At 41.6% G+C, this 17,078-nt stretch overlaps 1 protein-coding gene across 12 annotated transcripts in view; it reads left to right on the top strand.

Annotated features, from left to right (window-relative positions):
* The window catches only part of SYNJ1 (synaptojanin 1), a 94,268-nt gene that overhangs the window by 17,110 nt on the left and 60,080 nt on the right, over nucleotides 1–17,078 (top strand). For all 12 annotated transcript variants that reach the window (XM_040228072.1, XM_040228149.1, XM_040228139.1 and 9 more), the window contains exons 3-6: nucleotides 10,310–10,396; nucleotides 12,249–12,516; nucleotides 15,935–16,160; nucleotides 16,879–16,962. In XM_040228072.1, the coding sequence (XP_040084006.1) occupies nucleotides 10,310–10,396; nucleotides 12,249–12,516; nucleotides 15,935–16,160; nucleotides 16,879–16,962 (665 nt within the window). The remainder of the gene's footprint in view (nucleotides 1–10,309; nucleotides 10,397–12,248; nucleotides 12,517–15,934; nucleotides 16,161–16,878; nucleotides 16,963–17,078) is intronic.

Here is a 17,078-nt window from a genome sequence, read left to right as displayed (position 1 = left end):
TTCTGTGACCTGATTCCTGTTTGTATATTCAGTAGGAATAGAATCCTAGGGCCTTCAGATAATCAACCCTAATGATGAGTTTATATTTAAAAATGTAACTAAAATTATAAATTTACAGTGAAGGTAGCTCTGTGTTCTCTGAAAATGCACATTTGTATTTAGAGTGAAGACTAAGATTTAAAGCATGAATGAAAGATAGTTTCAAACATGAGAAGAAAAGTTTTGCCTTTTAAAATATATTTTTTAATTTATTTATGGCCACATGGCTTGTGGAATCTTAGTTCCCCGATGCAGGATTAAACCCGTGCCCCGCTGCATTGGAAACACAGAGTCTTAACCACTGGACCACCAGGGAAGTCCCAAGTTTTTCCTTTTAAAATAAGGAAAGTAAGAATGGAGTTACATACCATTGACGCCTGAGGTGTCATAGCAGTAACTTCAGAAACGGGGCTCTGACTTACCTTCCTTGCTTACTGTGTGAGCTGAAGAGGTGGGGCCTTCTTACGAACCGCTCAAGATCCTGATTGGCTCACAAGGACTTGGAAAACAATGGGCTTCTTGGCCATTCATTCATATCTACTTGTGGTTAGAAACCAGTCACTTGTAAAAAGGAAGGCTTGACTTTCCTAGCATTTCATTTGTTTAATAGCAACAACATGAAGAGGAAAGGGGAGGAAAAAACACCTCTCTTACAAAAAGCAGTCTGTTTGCCTCATGGAAAGCACAGTGGAGAATCTTGTTATCAGCAAGACAGCACTTACTGGAGAATGAGCGGCCTGAATGTCTGCACCACCTCGCTTCCTGGACTTCGAGCTCAGCTCCTCCTCTCAGTTTCCTCTGAGCTCCCGCCCCCGCTGCCATTGTATGTGCTCCACAGCATGGATCCTGGTTTGCAGTCATCTAACGGTGCCCATCTTCCCCACCTCTGCTTCACCCCTCACCACAGACATCACATTTGAAAATTTCAACACTTTACTGTGAGGAATTGTTAAACTTCAGTGATGAAGGTTTTCAAATGCTATCAGTGGTAAGATGTAATGTTTATCTTCTTTGCATATTATTTTAAAACTAGCAAACCATTCCCTTTGATGCCCAAACCTCTTTTTTTTTGGGTGGGGGGAGTTAAGTTTTATTTGTTTCAAAATGAGGACTGCAGCCCAGGGACCAGTGCCTCAGAAAGTTCAGAGGAAATGTTCCTCTCAATTTATTTTTTTTTCTGTTAGATGAAAATCTAGTAAACAGTTGCAGTGTTCAGAGGCTCTGGGTTAGGTGGTTATCGTGTTGAGATATAAATCAGTAAGACCTAGTTTCTATTGCTATTAGTAGACAAGAGATTTCCTTCCAGCCAGAGTACGCAGGGAAAACTTTAGGAAGAAAGCAGCATTTTTGCTTAGGTATTGAAAGGTGACGGGCTTCCCTGGTGGCTCAGTGGTAAAGACTCTGCCTGCCAGTGCGGGAGACCAGTTTTGAGCCCCGATCTGGGAAGATCCCACATGCTGAGGAGCAGCTAAGCCTATGTGCCACGTCTGCTGAGCCTGTGCTTTGGAGCCTGCGGGTCGCAGCTACTGAGCCAGTGCGCCTAGACCCTGTGCTCCACAGCAAGAGAAATCACCTCTGTAGAAGCCTGCGCACCGCAACTGCAGGGTGGCCCCACTCGCCCCGACTAGAGGAAAGCCTTTGCAGCAACGAAGACCCAGCACAGCTAGATAGATCAGTGACTAACAAGTATTCAGGATAGAAAGAACGCTATGAACAAGGGAAAGGTTGAGGGGGGAGAACACGGAGCCTGTAGGAGGCGAGCACGTTACTAGTTTTGGCTGAAGCTGGGATGCGAGGGTAGAGTGTTAAGGAGACAAGAAAGATGGGGATGGACTGAGTAAAGTCGTGACAAATGCTGCGTTTTATCTAAAGGTTATACACATTATTTTAAAGTCTTATGGCTTTCCTATTTTAAGTGATCTCTTTATAGTAGAGATTCTCAAATTGTTTTCTAGAAATTAAATTGTCAGAGAAATGGAACAATAATTTAGTCAGGTCCCTCCTAATTATATATTTCTCAGTATTTCATAGAGTTTCATAAAATGTGGGAATCTTTTTTTTTCCCCTCAGTTAAAAAATACATATATGAGAAGGAAATAAAATTGTATTATAAGTAATTATCTTAATGCCGTTTAGAGATACAGACTTCTTAATTTAGGAATATGCACATGTATTTCTAACAGCTGTTTTTGCTGGCTACATTAAAATTTAAAAAACATTAAATAATGTTACATGTATAGAAAAGTTGAAGTTCAGCACAAAAGAACTTTTGTTTTTCTGAACTATTTGAGACTACTAAGTTGCTAACATGAGGTAAACAGGGTTTATCTGTTTCCCCTAAATGCTTTATTGTAATATTTTCTAGAAAGGCATTCTCCTGCATAACTACCAGATAACCGTCAAAAAATGAACATTGGTACCTGCTGTCTAATCCTCAGACTCTGTTTTAGTTCATTAGTTGTCTGAACAATATCTTTCATAGCAAAAAGATCCAGTTGAATTGTGTATATTATATTTAGTTATCATGTCTCTTTAGTATCCTTAAATGTGGAGAAGTTTCCCAGTCTTTGACATTTATGACCGTAACATGTTATGGCTTTTGAAGATGAGGGCCAGTTGTTTGGTAGAAATGTCCCTCACTCAGAATTTGTCTGATGGTTCTTCCTGTTCAGAGTCATGTGGTGTTGGCAGGAATATTACAGAGCAGTGTGCTTTTCATTGTATCCTGTCAGCTGACACAGTGTTGACTTGTCCCATTTACTGTTGGTGTTCACTTTGATAACTTGTGTTGATGTGGTATCTGCCAGGCGTTGCTGGCCAGCTCTTTTTTCCTTTATAATTAATAAGTGTTTGAAGGTGAGGTTCTTTGAGACTCTGTATGATCCCATTGCTCTTCAAACTTTAAGTTTATGGATTTATTCAGCGATTTATAATCTGTTACTCTTAAAACTTGTCTTGATGCTCAAATTGTCCCAAATTTTGCCAGTAGAAGAAGCCCCTTTAGGCTGGCTTCTGTACTTTTGTGACATGCCTTCATTGTTCTTTGAACACTCCTTTACTTTCTGGCACAAAGATTTGTTCTAGCCTCGTCTTGTCCCTGCCGTTCTCCTGGAATCAGCCGTTTCTCCAGAGTCCTAGTTCCTTTTAGTGGAGAATGTATTAGAAAGCAAGGTCTGAGTGCTGACTGTGTTGTCGGTTTGAGTATTGTTGATCACAGGTCCTGTCAATTGATAGTGAAGGAAAATGTGTAAGCATGTATGTATATGCAAGGGTCTCCCCCTGCCTCAGTGGTGAATAATCCGCCTGCAGGGCAGGAGACACAGGAAGTGAGGATTCGATCCCTGGAAGATCCCCTGGAGGAGGAAATGTCAACCCACTCCAGTATTCTTAGCAGAAAATCCTGTGGACAGTGGAGCCTGGTGGGCTATAGTTCACGGGACGAACAACTGAGCACAAGTGGGTCTATGTGTATGAAAGTATAATTATGCCCACCCATTTCTGTCTTTGTCTGTCTCTCTAGAAAACTGAGTTCACAGTGGTGACTCCAGTTCCAGTCAGCACCACAGTGTCCCTTCTGGTTTTCTCTCTGTGTTTGTACTGCCCTTCTCTGACAGTGAGAAACCTGCTCCGTGATTCTTGGTTGTCCCCCTGTGTGTAACCAGCCACTCTCCTGTTGCCACCACAGCCTCCTCCACCCCATGGGTGGCTTCTTTGCCCCACCGGGGCTCCAGCACCCTGCTTGGAGCCTCTGTCCAACGCACTGTGCCCTCTCTACTCTCTCAAGCTCCAGCATCCCGTCGCAGGCCATTCCCACCATCCCTGGGTGGACACTATGCTCCTCACTCCACTCAGACTTCATCACCTCCTGCCCACTGCCTCTCCCCTCAAATAGAGTCTTTCTTTCCCCACCTGTGGCTTCAACTCCATGAGCAGGGACACCTTCTTACTCTCCCTGGACTCACAGCCTGCGAAGGACCTCCTTCCATTCTACCCCACACCTTTGAAGCATAAATGAAACAACAGGTAATCATCTACTGTCCTTTTGAGTAAAGATATTTAAGAAGGAAACACTAGGTTTTCTTTTATAAAATTGGAAGGATCTAGAGGTAAATGTTCATATGGTTCTGAAATCGCCTTCACCAGTTCACTGAACATAAATTACTAAACTCCTCCTGGGTGCCAGGCACTGAGCTAGCCCACCGGGGACAGGCCAGTGGACTAGACAAAGCCCCTTCCCTCATGAAGCTGCCTTCTCTGACTGTTGGAGTGTAGCCAGGGTAGTAAATTAGTAACCTCCCCAAGCCTGTTACCTCCTGTCAAATATTTGTCACTCTAAAAAGTAATTTAAAATTTCATTTAATATTTTGAAAAGAAACCAAAAAATTCCTGACAGGGAAAATGACATCTCATCTATTCTTTGAATCGTTTTTCTTTCCTCTAGCATTATTCTAGTTAAGAATATACACTTTAATTTAAATTGTGTATGTTTGTGTGCGTGTCCTGTTCCCTGAATCTCAGAATATAATACAAAAGCACAAATAACTGAACAGCATGACATTTGTTCACATGTTTGAATCAGGTGACAGTCTAATAGATGGGTCTTCATTGGGCCTGAAAAACAGGGTAGATTGATGTATTTGGAGCACAGTTATTCAAAAGGTAATTATTATGCATTATTAGAAGAGAGAAGATTTTGTTGCATGGTAATTTAAGTTATAGAATGACTTTGTCTTTTCTAAGGAAAGGTATATGCTTAGTTGTTTAGGCATGTCTGACTCTTTGTGATCCCATGAACTGTAGCCCACCAGGCTCCTGTGTCCATGGGACTTTCCAGGCAAAAATACTAAAGTGGGTGGCCATTTCCCTCTCCAGAGGGAAAGTGATGACTTAACACTAAAAATATATTTTCTTTTTAACCCTATTACTGGTATTTGAACCTAAATGGTTGGTGATAAAAGTGATAGATATATCTGGTAATTTCTATATTACTCTACTAGTGGTAGTGTTTGAAATGCATATAACGTGTAAACTCTAGAATACTATTTGCTCTGGAAACCATGCCTTCTATCATCAGAGAAATAACAAGCCTCTCTAAGGTTTGCTTTTGTACATTTTGTACTTGTAACAAGGCAAGATGTGGGAGAAGGGGTTCCTGTATTACTTTAAAATTAAAAATTGTGTTGTGATATTTTCTAACTCTGTTCCTTGTCATTGAATGTTAGGAGTAACTTCTATAAATATATAGTGTAACAAATAATGATAGGAACTCTAGGAATGAAGAATGAAATTCACATCCCCATAACTTTAATGGCTTGGTGAAATCATCCTCACTCCCTAACTTCATACAGGTGGTTTGATAAAGATAAAGGCCCACCACAGTAAAGAGCATACTAAAGAACTGTGACATCATCAGGTAATTGAGTGATTGACTCAGTCTTTTTTTAATATTTATTTATTTGGCTGCAGCATTCCAGATCTTTAGTTGCGGCACGTGAACTTTTGGTTGCCCCACATGGGATCTAGTTCTCTGACCAGGAATTGATCCCCGGCCCCCTGCATTGGGAGCTTAGGAGTCTAGCCACTGGAACACCATTCAGTCTTAGCATCTGCTGCCAACTAGCAGAGCACAGCTCATTCAACAGCACAAGTAGGGTAACCAGGAAGAAGTCTAAGAGTCGATGGTCTGAAAAGAGGAGAGGTAGGCAGGGAAGATGAGCTGTCTGGAGAACCCTGGAGACGAGCTTCGAGACAAAGGAAAGAGCTTTAATGCAGAATACATGGCAAACCACTTCAGTATTCTTGCCTTGAGAACCCCATGAACAGTATGAAAAGGCAAAATGATAGGATACTGAAAGAGGAACTCCCCATGTCAGTAGGCGCCCAACACGCTACTGGAGATCAGTGGAGAAATAACTCCAGAAAGAATGAAGGGATGGAGCCAAAGCAAAAACAATACCCAGCTGTGGATGTGACTGGTGGTAGAAGCAAGGTCCGATGCTGTAAAGAGCAATATTGCATAGGAACCTGGAATGTCAAGTCCATGAATCAAGGCAAATTGGAAATGGTCAAACGAGATAGCAAGAGTGAACGTCAACATTCTAGGAATCAGCGAACTAAAATGGACTGGAATGGATGAATTTATCTCAGATGACCATTATATCTACTACTGTGGGCGGGAATCCCTCAGAAGAAATGGAGTAGCCATCATGGTCAACAAAAGAGTCCAAAATGCAATACTTGGATGCAGTCTCAAAAACAACAGAATGATCTCTGTTCATTTCCAAGGCAAACCATTCAATATCATAGTAATCCAAGTTTATGCCCCAACCAGTAATGCTGAAGAAGCTGAAGTTGAATGGTTTTATGAAGGCCTACAAGACCTTTTAGAACTAACACCCAAAAAGATGTCCTTTTCATTATAGGGGACTGGAATGCAAAAGTAGGAAGTCAAGAAACACCTGGAGTAACAGGTGGAATACAGAATGAAGCAGGGCAAAGACTAATAGAGTTTTGCCAAGAGAATGCATTGGTCATAGCAAACACCCTCTTCCAACAACACAAGAGAAGACTCTACACATGGACATCACCAGATGGTCAACACTGAAATCAGATTGATTATATTCTTTGAAGCCAAAGATGGAGAAGCTCTATACAGTCAGCAAAAACAAGACCAGGAGCTGACTGTGGCTCAGACCATGAACTCCTTATTGCCAAATTCAGACTTAAATTGAAGAAAGTAGGGAAAACCGCTAGACCATTCAGGTATGACCTAAATCAAATCCCTTATGATTATACAGTGGAAGTGAGAATAGATTTAAGGGACTCGATCTGATAGATAGAGTGCCTGATGAACTATGGACTGAGGTTCATGACATTGTACAGGAGACAGGGATCAAGACCATTCCCATGGAAAAGAAATGCAAAAAAGCAAAATGGCTGTCTGGGAAGGCCTTACAAATTGCTGTGAAAAGAAGAGAGGCAAAAAGCAAAGGAGAAAAGGAAAGGTATAAGCATCTGAATGCAGAGTTCCAAAGAATAGCAAGAAGAGATAAGAAAGCCTTCTTCAGCAATCAGTGCAAAGAAATCGAGGAAAAGAACAGACTGGGAAAGACTAGAGATCTCTTCAAGAAAATTAGAGATACCAAGGGAACATTTCATGCAAAGATGGGCTCAATAAAGGACAGACATGGTATGGATCTAACAGAAGGAGAAGATATTAAGAAGAGGTGGCAAGAATACATAAAAGAACTGTACAAAAAAGATCTTCACGACCTAGATAATCACAGTGGTGTGATCACTCATCTAGAGCCAGACATCCTGGAATGTGAAGTCAAGTGGGCCTTAGAAAGCATCACTACGAACAAAGCCAGTGGAGGTGATGGAATTCCAGTTGAGCTGTCTCAAATCCTGAAAGATGATGCTGTGAAAGTGCTGCACTCAATATGCCAGCAAATTTGGAAAACTCAGCAGTGGCCACAGGACTGGAAAAGGTCAGTTTTCATTCCAGTCCCAAAGGAAGGCAATGTCAAACTACCGCACAATTGCACTCATCTCACTCGCTAGTAATGTGTAAAATTCTCCAAGCCAAGCTTCAGCAGTACGTGAACCGTGAACTTCCTGATGTTCAAGCTGGTTTTAGAAAAAGCAGAGGAACCAGAGATCAAATTGCCAACATCCGCTGCATCATGGAAAAAGCAAGAGAGTTCCAGAAAAACATGTATTTCTGCTTTATTGACTATGCCAAAGCCTTTGACTGTGTGGATCACAATAAACTGTGGAAAATTCTGAAAGAGATGGGAATACCAGACCACCTGACCTGCCTCTTGAGAAATCTGTATGCAGGTCAGGAAGCAACAGTTAGAACTGGACATGGAAAAACAGGCTGGTTTCAAATAGGAAAAGGAGTACGTCAAGACTGCATATTGTCACCCTGCTTATTTAACTTATCTGCAGAGTACATCATGAGAAACGCTGGACTGGAAGAAACACAAGCTGGAATCAAGATTGCCGGGAGAAATATCAATAACCTCAGATATGCAGATGACACCACCCTTATGGCAGAAAGTAAAGAGGAACTAAAAAGCCTGTTGATGAAAGAGGAGAGTGAAAAAGTTGGCTTAAAGCTCAACATTCAGGAAACGAAGATCATGGCATCTGGTCCCATCACTTCATGGGGCATAGATGGGGAAACAGTGTCAGACTTTATTTTTGGGGGCTCCAAAATCACTGCAGATGGTGACTGCAGCCATGAAATTAAAAGACGCTTACTCCTTGGAAGAAAAGTTATGACCAACATAGATAGCATATTGAAAAGCAGAGACATTACTTTGCCAACTAAGGTCCGTCTAGTCAAGGCTATGGTTTTTCCTGTGGTCATGTATGGGTGTGAGAGTTGGTCTGTGAAGAAGGCTGAGCACGAAGAATTGATGCTTTTGAACTGTGGTGTTGGAGAAGACTCTTGAGAGTCCCTCGGACTGCAAGGAGATCTAACCAGTCCATTCTGAAGGAGATCAGCCCTGGGATTTCTTTGGAAGGAATGATGCTAAAGCTGAAACTACAATACTTTGGCCACCTCATGCAAAGAGTTGACTCATTGGAAAAGACTCTGATGCTGGGAGGGATTGGGGGCAGGAGGAGAAGGGGACGACCGAGGATGAGATGGCTAGATGGCATCACTGACTCAATGGATGTGAGTCTGAGTGAACTCTGGGAGTTGGTGATGGACAGGGAGGCCTGGCATGCTGCGATTCATGGGGTTGCAAAGAGTCGGACACGACTGAGCGACTGAACTGAACTATGGGATGTTAGGCAAAGCAGTAGCCTGAGACTATGGCTGTTTTGTTGGCAGTAGAGATCAACAGAGAAGACTGTAATAATCTGCTTACAAGCATTTGTAAGATGGAACACATGCATATTGTTAAAACATATTCAATACTGCGATACTCTATCAGAATGTAATATTAGAATACTTATATTAATACTGTATTTTATGTGCAAATCTTGAAGAAATGAGAGAAGGGAAAAGTACAAGAGATAAGAGGTAAATAAGGAGTGAGCCAGTCATCTGAGAGGTGAACTGGGAGCTGTGGGGTAGGCTGTGGAATCGGGAATGCAGTGAAGAAGGAAAGAACTGGAAAGGAAAGGATGGAACGAGAAAGAGGCTCCTGTGTTTCCAGATTTGTAGGCCTTAGAAGGTCATATTTGTAATAAGTGTGTTTGCTAAGAACTCAGAAGGTTTTCCTTTAAAGCTTCAGGATTTGTTTTTGTTTTTTCTCAAAAGAATGACCATCACAGCCTGTCTTAGGGCAATTGTTTTGTAGGTTGTATTGGTTAGTGGATGTCATCAACGTCGTAGCAGAAGAAATAAATCCAGGTGAAGGCCAGACTGACGATTTCCCTGTCCCTGTGCGTGACTGTTGTGGTCAAGCATTGCCATTAACTTTCATAATGTAAGCGTTAGTAGTCTTCCATGTGTCAAGCTCCGTTCTAAGTGTCAGCAATTAAAGAATGAAATAGACTTCGAGGTCCACCTTCAGGGAACAGGTTGGCTAATGAGAAAGACAAATGAATATATTTTAAATGTTTTGGCAACATGAAGAGGGAGCTCTGTGAAAGACTTGTGCTTAGAGAAATAAAGGTTTTCAGAAAGTGACTTTGTGTCTGTGTTTTTCTAAGGTGAGTTCAGTTTTGGCCAGAGGCAAAAGTTGGGTCAAGCCTTGCAGGCAGAAAGCTAGATCACTGCAAAGGCACAGAGACGTGGAAGACATGTCTGGGCAACAGTGAGCGTCTAATGTGACTGGGGCATAAGGTGCTGGGCTGGGGAGGGAGAGGAATAATGAGGACTGAAGCAGAAGGGCTGTTGAGGCTAAATTCTGGAAGAGTCCTTGTTAAGGAGTTGGGTGTTGTCCTATAGGGATATCAGGACACAGTGTGTTCCTTGTATTAAGATTAGCTAAACAGATCAAGGGGACAGTGGAGAAAATTCAAAAGCGACCTCCAAAAAATAGGAATATTATTAAAGGTACTTCAGGATCATTAGGCGAGGATGGATTCATGAATAGATGGTGCTGAAATAACGTTACTTCTTTGGGAAAAACTATTAAAGTTACTGGTTCGAAAAAAGATTTTATGCAGTGTATTTATGTTAAGAATATCAGACTTAGATTCAGACTTTAGATTTTGATAGACTCTGGCTTTATAGCTAAATTGAATCTGATGTTTCAGGTCCTTTTTCTTATACTAAAGCTTTTTTTTTTTTTTTTTTTAATAGCATCAGCAGAAAAAGAGGCAATCAAGGGTACATACTCCAAAGTTCTAGATGCCTATGGACTTTTAGGTGTTTTACGATTAAATCTTGGTAAGTATTCAATACAATTCAATCTGTTTTTTCATTTCTGTTTTTGTAATTTTGAAGATTGATAGAGACGATTTCATAGACTCTGTATTTGATCTGTGAGTATAGAAGCCTCCTAACCTTGAGGTGATTGTTCCCTGAAAAGCCATGCTACATGGTTATGCTCTCCTGATTTTAAATTCCAGAGGCAGCATCCTGTCTGAACACTTGAAGAGATCAGTAACATTGTTAGAAGAGAAAAATAAGGGCATTGCCCTTTCTTTTTTTGCTTCAGTGCACTTAAGGAAAGATGTCTTAGAACACACACTGTTTCCCCTGGTTTGTGGTAGAAAACACATCTGTTTTATACTCAGAACATCTCAGCTTGAGCCTGTCTGCCATTCAGTGTCACCATGGGCTGCAAAGTAACATTTGTGATCACCAGTTCTACAACAGTGTGACTCAGAGTGTGGCCCACGGACAGGTTACACTCCATGAGCTGTTTTGTTAGTGGTCTGGATGAGAAAAGAAGCTGGTGCTGTCATGCAAATCAACACATGGCTTCCTTCATTGATAAAGTCTTACTGTGGAGAAAAAAAAGAAGTCAGCTAAACCAAATAGTGAACTTAGTGATGCAGTTTTCTTTTCTGGAGCAAGCACCTGTTCTCACTGAGCTGGTAACTGAACTAGTTCATGGATCGTACTCTGAGGAGCGCTGGTCTTGTCAAATGGAGATGTGCCGTTTGTTATGACTGTCACACGTAAAGCACTGTGTGTGCGTGCGTGCTCAGTCACTCAGTCATGTTGACTGTGACGACGTGGACTGTAGCCCACCAGGCTCTAATGTCCATAGGATTTCAGGCAAGAATACTGGAGTGGCTTGCCATTTCCTCCTCCAGGGGATCTTCCCGACTCAGGGATCAAACCCAATTCTCTTGCATCTCCTGCATTGGCAGGCAGATTCTTTACCACTGTGCCACCTGGGAGCGCTTAACTAGTATTGTCCTGGATTATCCTCACAGTCCAATGAGATTTGTTTTAATCTCATTTTCTTTTTTTATTTATTTTTTGGCCACCCCTCGCGGGAGGTGGGATCTTAGTTCCCTGACCAAGGATCGAAACTTGGATCCTTGCATTGGAAGCAGAGTCTTAACCACTGGACCGCCAGGGAAGTCCCTTAATCTTATTTTCTAAAGGGAGGATATCTCACGTTGCATATGTTAACACATGAAGTTGGTTGATATAATTAGTGGAGAAGCCAAGATGCAGGGCAGTTCTGCCTATGTCAAGCCCCCACATGCTCAAAGTTTACCACTGCTGAATTTCACCTTCATACTCACTGCACAGGATTTTTGTCAAAATTAGATGAAAAAAATCGCTATGAAAGTTTTTGTCAGCCAAATCACTTTATAAATTGTTACCAAAGACGTTTTCTTCACATAGCAGCAACAGCAGCAGCAGTTCACATTTAAATGCCATTTTTTCAACCTTACTGTTTATGAAGAACTCTCAATTCATTGTCTTGTCTGAACTTCTTACAATCATAAAGGAAAGGTAGGGAAGATAACACCTACATTTTAAAAATGTGACAAATCTTACATACTTTTAGATTAAGTAGAGGAATAATTTCATAAATGTAAGGTTATTCTGTTAATGTTTAAATGCTTCATCATACTAAATGTATTTAAACAAGGATATTTTTTTCCCAACTTCTGCCAAAATCTAGTTGTGAACTTAAATATGTCTGTGATAAATTTAAAATAACCACACTGTCAGATTTTAAAAGGCAGAGACACGAGAAGAAAGTTGGAAGAAATTTTGAATAGTTTGTAGAATATTGGGACTTCCCATCCCATTAAGTCTTTGGTTTTTGCAGGTGATATTATGTTACATTATCTGGTCCTAGTCACTGGATGTATGTCCGTTGGAAAAATTCAAGAATCTGAAGTTTTCCGAGTTACTTCCACTGAATTTATATCACTGCGAGTTGATTCTTCGGACGAGGATCGCATTTCGGAAGTGCGAAAGGTTTTAAATTCAGGAAACTTTTATTTTGCATGGTCTGCATCTGGAGTCAGTTTGGATCTGAGTCTTAATGCCCACCGTAGCTTGCAAGAACACACAACTGACAATAGATTTTTCTGGTGAGTTTGTATTATGTTTCCCCTTGTGATCATGTGCAGTGAGTGCAGCCACTGGGTGAGCTGGAACATGAAAGGCATACCAGTTATTTCTAGAGCTGGCAACGGTGGGCACAGCCATTTGAGGACACCACTCTTTACTGTTGTGGGATCCTCAGTGGAGCATAGCAGATATCTGCCATCATTTTATTAAAGTAGTCCTGTGATGTGAAACCCATTTACTCTTCTGATCTAGACGGACCTTCCATTTCAGACATATATTTAAAATATTTATTTTTAAATCAGGAAGGAATTAATCATAATAGAATTGTGTTAATCATATGTATGGTTCTTAGTTTGAGATCTCATCTCTGGCAACATTTGCCTTTCTAAGCCTACATTCCCTTATTGTTTTTAAATGGAAGGTTGTAAGTAGATGATTTTGATTCAAGAGCAACCGACTACAAGGAAGTAGTATGCTGGGATCAAGTTTAGTACTGTAATAAAATGAGACTTAATTAGGTAACTGTGACATATTTCAGGATTATGCAAGAAGGTGCTGTATTGTAAGTATGCATTAATGGGGCAGCAGGACCCACGTGACTGTAATTGGTATCACTTTATTGGAACAGACCAGATTTCCAGTATAGTCGTTCTCTTGTCTACAGTCAGCATCACTGTTGACTTTTTTCCTTAACACAACGGACAAATTGTATTTCAGTTGTTTACTTACATTATAAGGCCAAAGTCCAGGACTGTGCTCACAGCTTACCTCAGTAATTCAGACTCTGAGGGTTCCCCACTGTACACTTTCTCTCTCTCTCACTTTCACTATCTGCCTGAATGGTCCTGGAGAAGGCCCTGGGGGTCAGAGGGCTCAAAGTCAGCAATGCTAGGACTGGAAACTACATTTAGAGCAATAACTTGGTAGCCTGTAGCTCCCATAGAAGTGTCTTGGCCCAGAGTGGCATGGAGGAGCCAAGAGCGCAGAGGGAAAAGGGGCTTTGGAGCGCTGTAGCTGGAGACTTGGAGCCTAGCGGAGGCCGAGAGGATGGCGGAGGGGAAGGGAGGGCGTAGGAGAAACAAGCAGTCCCGTCTGTTCATGTCAACCCTGCACTTTTCTGATGGAAGAGACACTGATGTTTCTGAAGGTGGCGATGGTGTTGCAGCTGGTCTTAGGGCAGCTGTCCTTACCTTTCTTCCCTCTGCTCTTTCTAACCCCACATTTCTTAGATTGAGAGAGAAAAGTTTCCCTGCCATAATCAGAAGTCCAGGCAGGTGCAGATGCATTGGCTAAATGGCCAGCAGTTAAGAATATCACGAAGTTTAATCCGTGGGAATAATTCTTTTATCTTTTCATTCAGTTATGGGTGGAGGTGGGGGCCAATTTAGATAACAGATTGAGGTTTATGGGCTGGAAACAAGAATGAGCAAAGAGGAGGCTGAAATGCCAAAGGTGAGTTTTGCTCACTTTATAGTCTTTAAAGGTTTGCTAAGGATTAGAGTCTGGAGCTTCACTTTGCATAGAAAAAGGAAAGCTTTTAGAATTGATTATGCAAACCCTTGCAGCTTTGTAGAAATATTTCCCAAGATACAGCCAGATAAGTTCTCTAGCCAGAAAGTGGCAAACACCTATCCCAAAAGCCTGTGTAGTTTTACTCCACTGGGGATTTGAGGCTGCTGTCAGTTGAGAGTCGAGTGTAAACTTAAATAGAACGACAACTGACAGCAGAGGGAGAAATTCTTTCTGAACAAATACACGGCTCCCACTGCTATTTAAATGGGGGACAGTCAGTCTGTCCTGCCTCTGCTATGATCTGGGCCTCAGCTGTGGTGTCTGGACGAACTGGGTCACAGCCAGTTTGAGCTTTGCCAGATCAGATCAAGGTAAATAATAAGTGAAGTGTGGAAGCTGAAGTCATGTTTTTAAATTAGTAATATTCATCGGATTTAACGTTATCCCAGGAGTAAGCCTACTACTCACTGACTTTCCAGTATGCTTTCTTGAATGGATAACAGAGGCTGGGGTTATCTCTGGTTTTTCAGGATTGCAGGTGGCCACCACCTGTTTGCTGTCCCCTGCAGCGTAGCCTGAAGTGGTGGGGACTGGGGAGACTGCTCCAACAGCATTGATGTAGATTCTTAACAACTCTAAGCCTTCAAGAAAATGCTGTCCATTGTTTTTATACCTGTTTAAGACAAGATAGTGCAAAGCACTTAAGATTTCCTCTTAAACTGGTAGTTTGAAAACCCAGAGAACCAAGCTTCAATATTCTAGCAACTTCCCTTTTGTAAGGTGCCTTTATTATCTGCAAGTCCCAGAGAGGAAGTTTTTCTGCACAACAGTGTATTTTACTTGGTGGTGGTTCGGTGAGGAGTTTTGGAGGCCTGTGGTTCCAGCCTCCAGCCTTCCTTTGGAGAAGGAAATGGCAACCCACTCCAGTACTCTTGCCTGCAAAATCCCATGGATGGAGGAGCCTGGTAGGCTTCAGACAATGGAGTTGCGAAGAGTCGGACCGACTGAGCGACTTCACTTTAACCTTTCACTTTCATGCATTGGAGAAAGAAATGGCAACCTACTCCAGTGTTTTTGCCTGGAGAATCCTAGGGACGGGGGAGCCTGGTGGGCTGCCATCTATGGGGTCGCACAGAGTTGGACACAACTGAAGTGACTTAGCAGCAGCAGTGGTTCCAGCAGAGCCCCTGAGGCAGGCAGAGGGATGTAAAGATGGCCAGTGTGGCAGGTCCCCAGCCCCCATCCCAACTTTGGCCATGACAACTACACTTTTAATCTGTTTTCTGATCATCAGGTTTCTGTGTGTTCATTTAAACAGAACTCTCTGCCCTGAAAAAGATTGGAAAGTAGGCCCTCTTTGTTACCTAGAGTATAGAAGTATTTGGAGCGCTGGGAAAACCCTAGACAAGCATTAATGTGGTAACTGCTAGCTCATGTAACTATTTAAATTTAATTAAAATGGAGCCTTATAAAAGGCCTTAAGAAAATCCATATATATATAAATTCCCTGGAGTTGTGTGTGGAAACGCTTTTTGAAACAAGTGGTAAATACCTTATGAAGAAAGACATAACAAATGGGGCCCAAATGCTAAAAACATAGAATATGTGCTGCTTTTGCATGGCCCACCGATCACATGTCCGAGGGTCTCCCTGTCTGGTCCTATCCGCCAGTCCCTGGCACAGTGAATGTAAGTGGGTTGATTCCCTTTGGCGCCTCTGAAGTCCCAGGGGCACTGTCTCAGAACGCACGCCGTGTTGTGCAGGTGCTGTGTGTATGTGCTCATCACTCAGTCACATCCAGCTCTTTGCGACCCAATGGACTGCAGCCCATCAAGTTCCTCTGTCCATGGAATTTTCCAGGGAAGAATACTGGAGTGTGTTGGGGAGTGCTCATCACGCTAATGCAGTTCTTTCTTTTTCTGTTAGGAATCAGTCTTTGCACTTGCATCTCAAGCACTACGGTGTGAATTGTGACGACTGGTTATTACGCCTCATGTGTGGGGGAGTAGAAATCAGAACAATCTATGCTGCGCATAAACAGGCAAAGGCTTGCCTCATTTCCAGACTAAGCTGTGAACGAGCTGGGACCAGGTTTAACGTCCGGGGAACAAATGATGATGGTCACGTCGCCAATTTTGTAGAAACAGAACAGGTATATAGTGTTTATCTTGCTTAATTCATGTGTTAGAGGGAAGTCACAAAGAACAGTTGCAAAGCAGGTTTTTATTTGATTCAGAACTCATTTTGACATCTGTAATGCCATTTTATGATTGCTCTTGGCTATTTGTGAGCCTTAAGAAAGGATCCTCAACAACAAGCTTATTTAGGTATGGCTCTTCAAGTAAGTAACAATTTGTTCTAATCAGCATGACATCATCAGTGCCTTGAATTGAAAATCTTCAGTTACAAAGCTAGACAATTTAAGAAAAGTGGGTTTTGATGAAATTAAGTCAAACTCAACTCTTAAAGGTAGGCTGAGTACCATCTGAAACGAGAAGTTACGTTATTTTTTGGCTATGTAACTATGTAATTGTAAATTCAGGCCTTGCCCTCAATCCAGTTTAAGTCTTCAGATTAGTTTTTAAAAATTAGAAAAAGGTAAAGAAAAACAACTAAATGAATTCAAAAGGAATTCCTTTTTTTAAAGTTGTAATGCTAATGCTTATATTTTCACTATTTTCTTGGTTAATGTTTGTAGAACTATCACTAGTTGAAAAAAATTCAGCTTATTTATGGCCTGTTTGGACTGTTTTGTTAGGATAATTTGTTTATGAGAGGCTGGTCAAGAGATATAACTGTTAGTAGATTTGTCTTCTGATGTAGAGGGAACAACTTTGTGGAAGTATTATACCCAGCACTTTTCTCTGTAGGTTGTGTACTTAGATGACTCTGTTTCTTCCTTCATACAAATCCGGGGATCTGTCCCATTATTCTGGGAGCAACCAGGATTGCAGGTATGTGTTTTGACGTTTAGTTTTCTTTCTTTTTCTCTTCAGAACTTTTCATATTTTTTTAAGCTTTCAGGTTAGCTTATTAGTTCCTTGGATAATTTTGTTACTCAGTCAAATCA

This window comes from Oryx dammah, unplaced genomic scaffold, assembly GCF_014754425.2.
Source record: "Oryx dammah isolate SB20612 unplaced genomic scaffold, SCBI_Odam_1.1 HiC_scaffold_2, whole genome shotgun sequence".
NCBI lineage: Eukaryota > Metazoa > Chordata > Mammalia > Artiodactyla > Bovidae > Oryx > Oryx dammah.
Note: the sequence above shows the minus strand (reverse complement) of the source record. Positions and strands in the feature narration are given on the sequence as shown.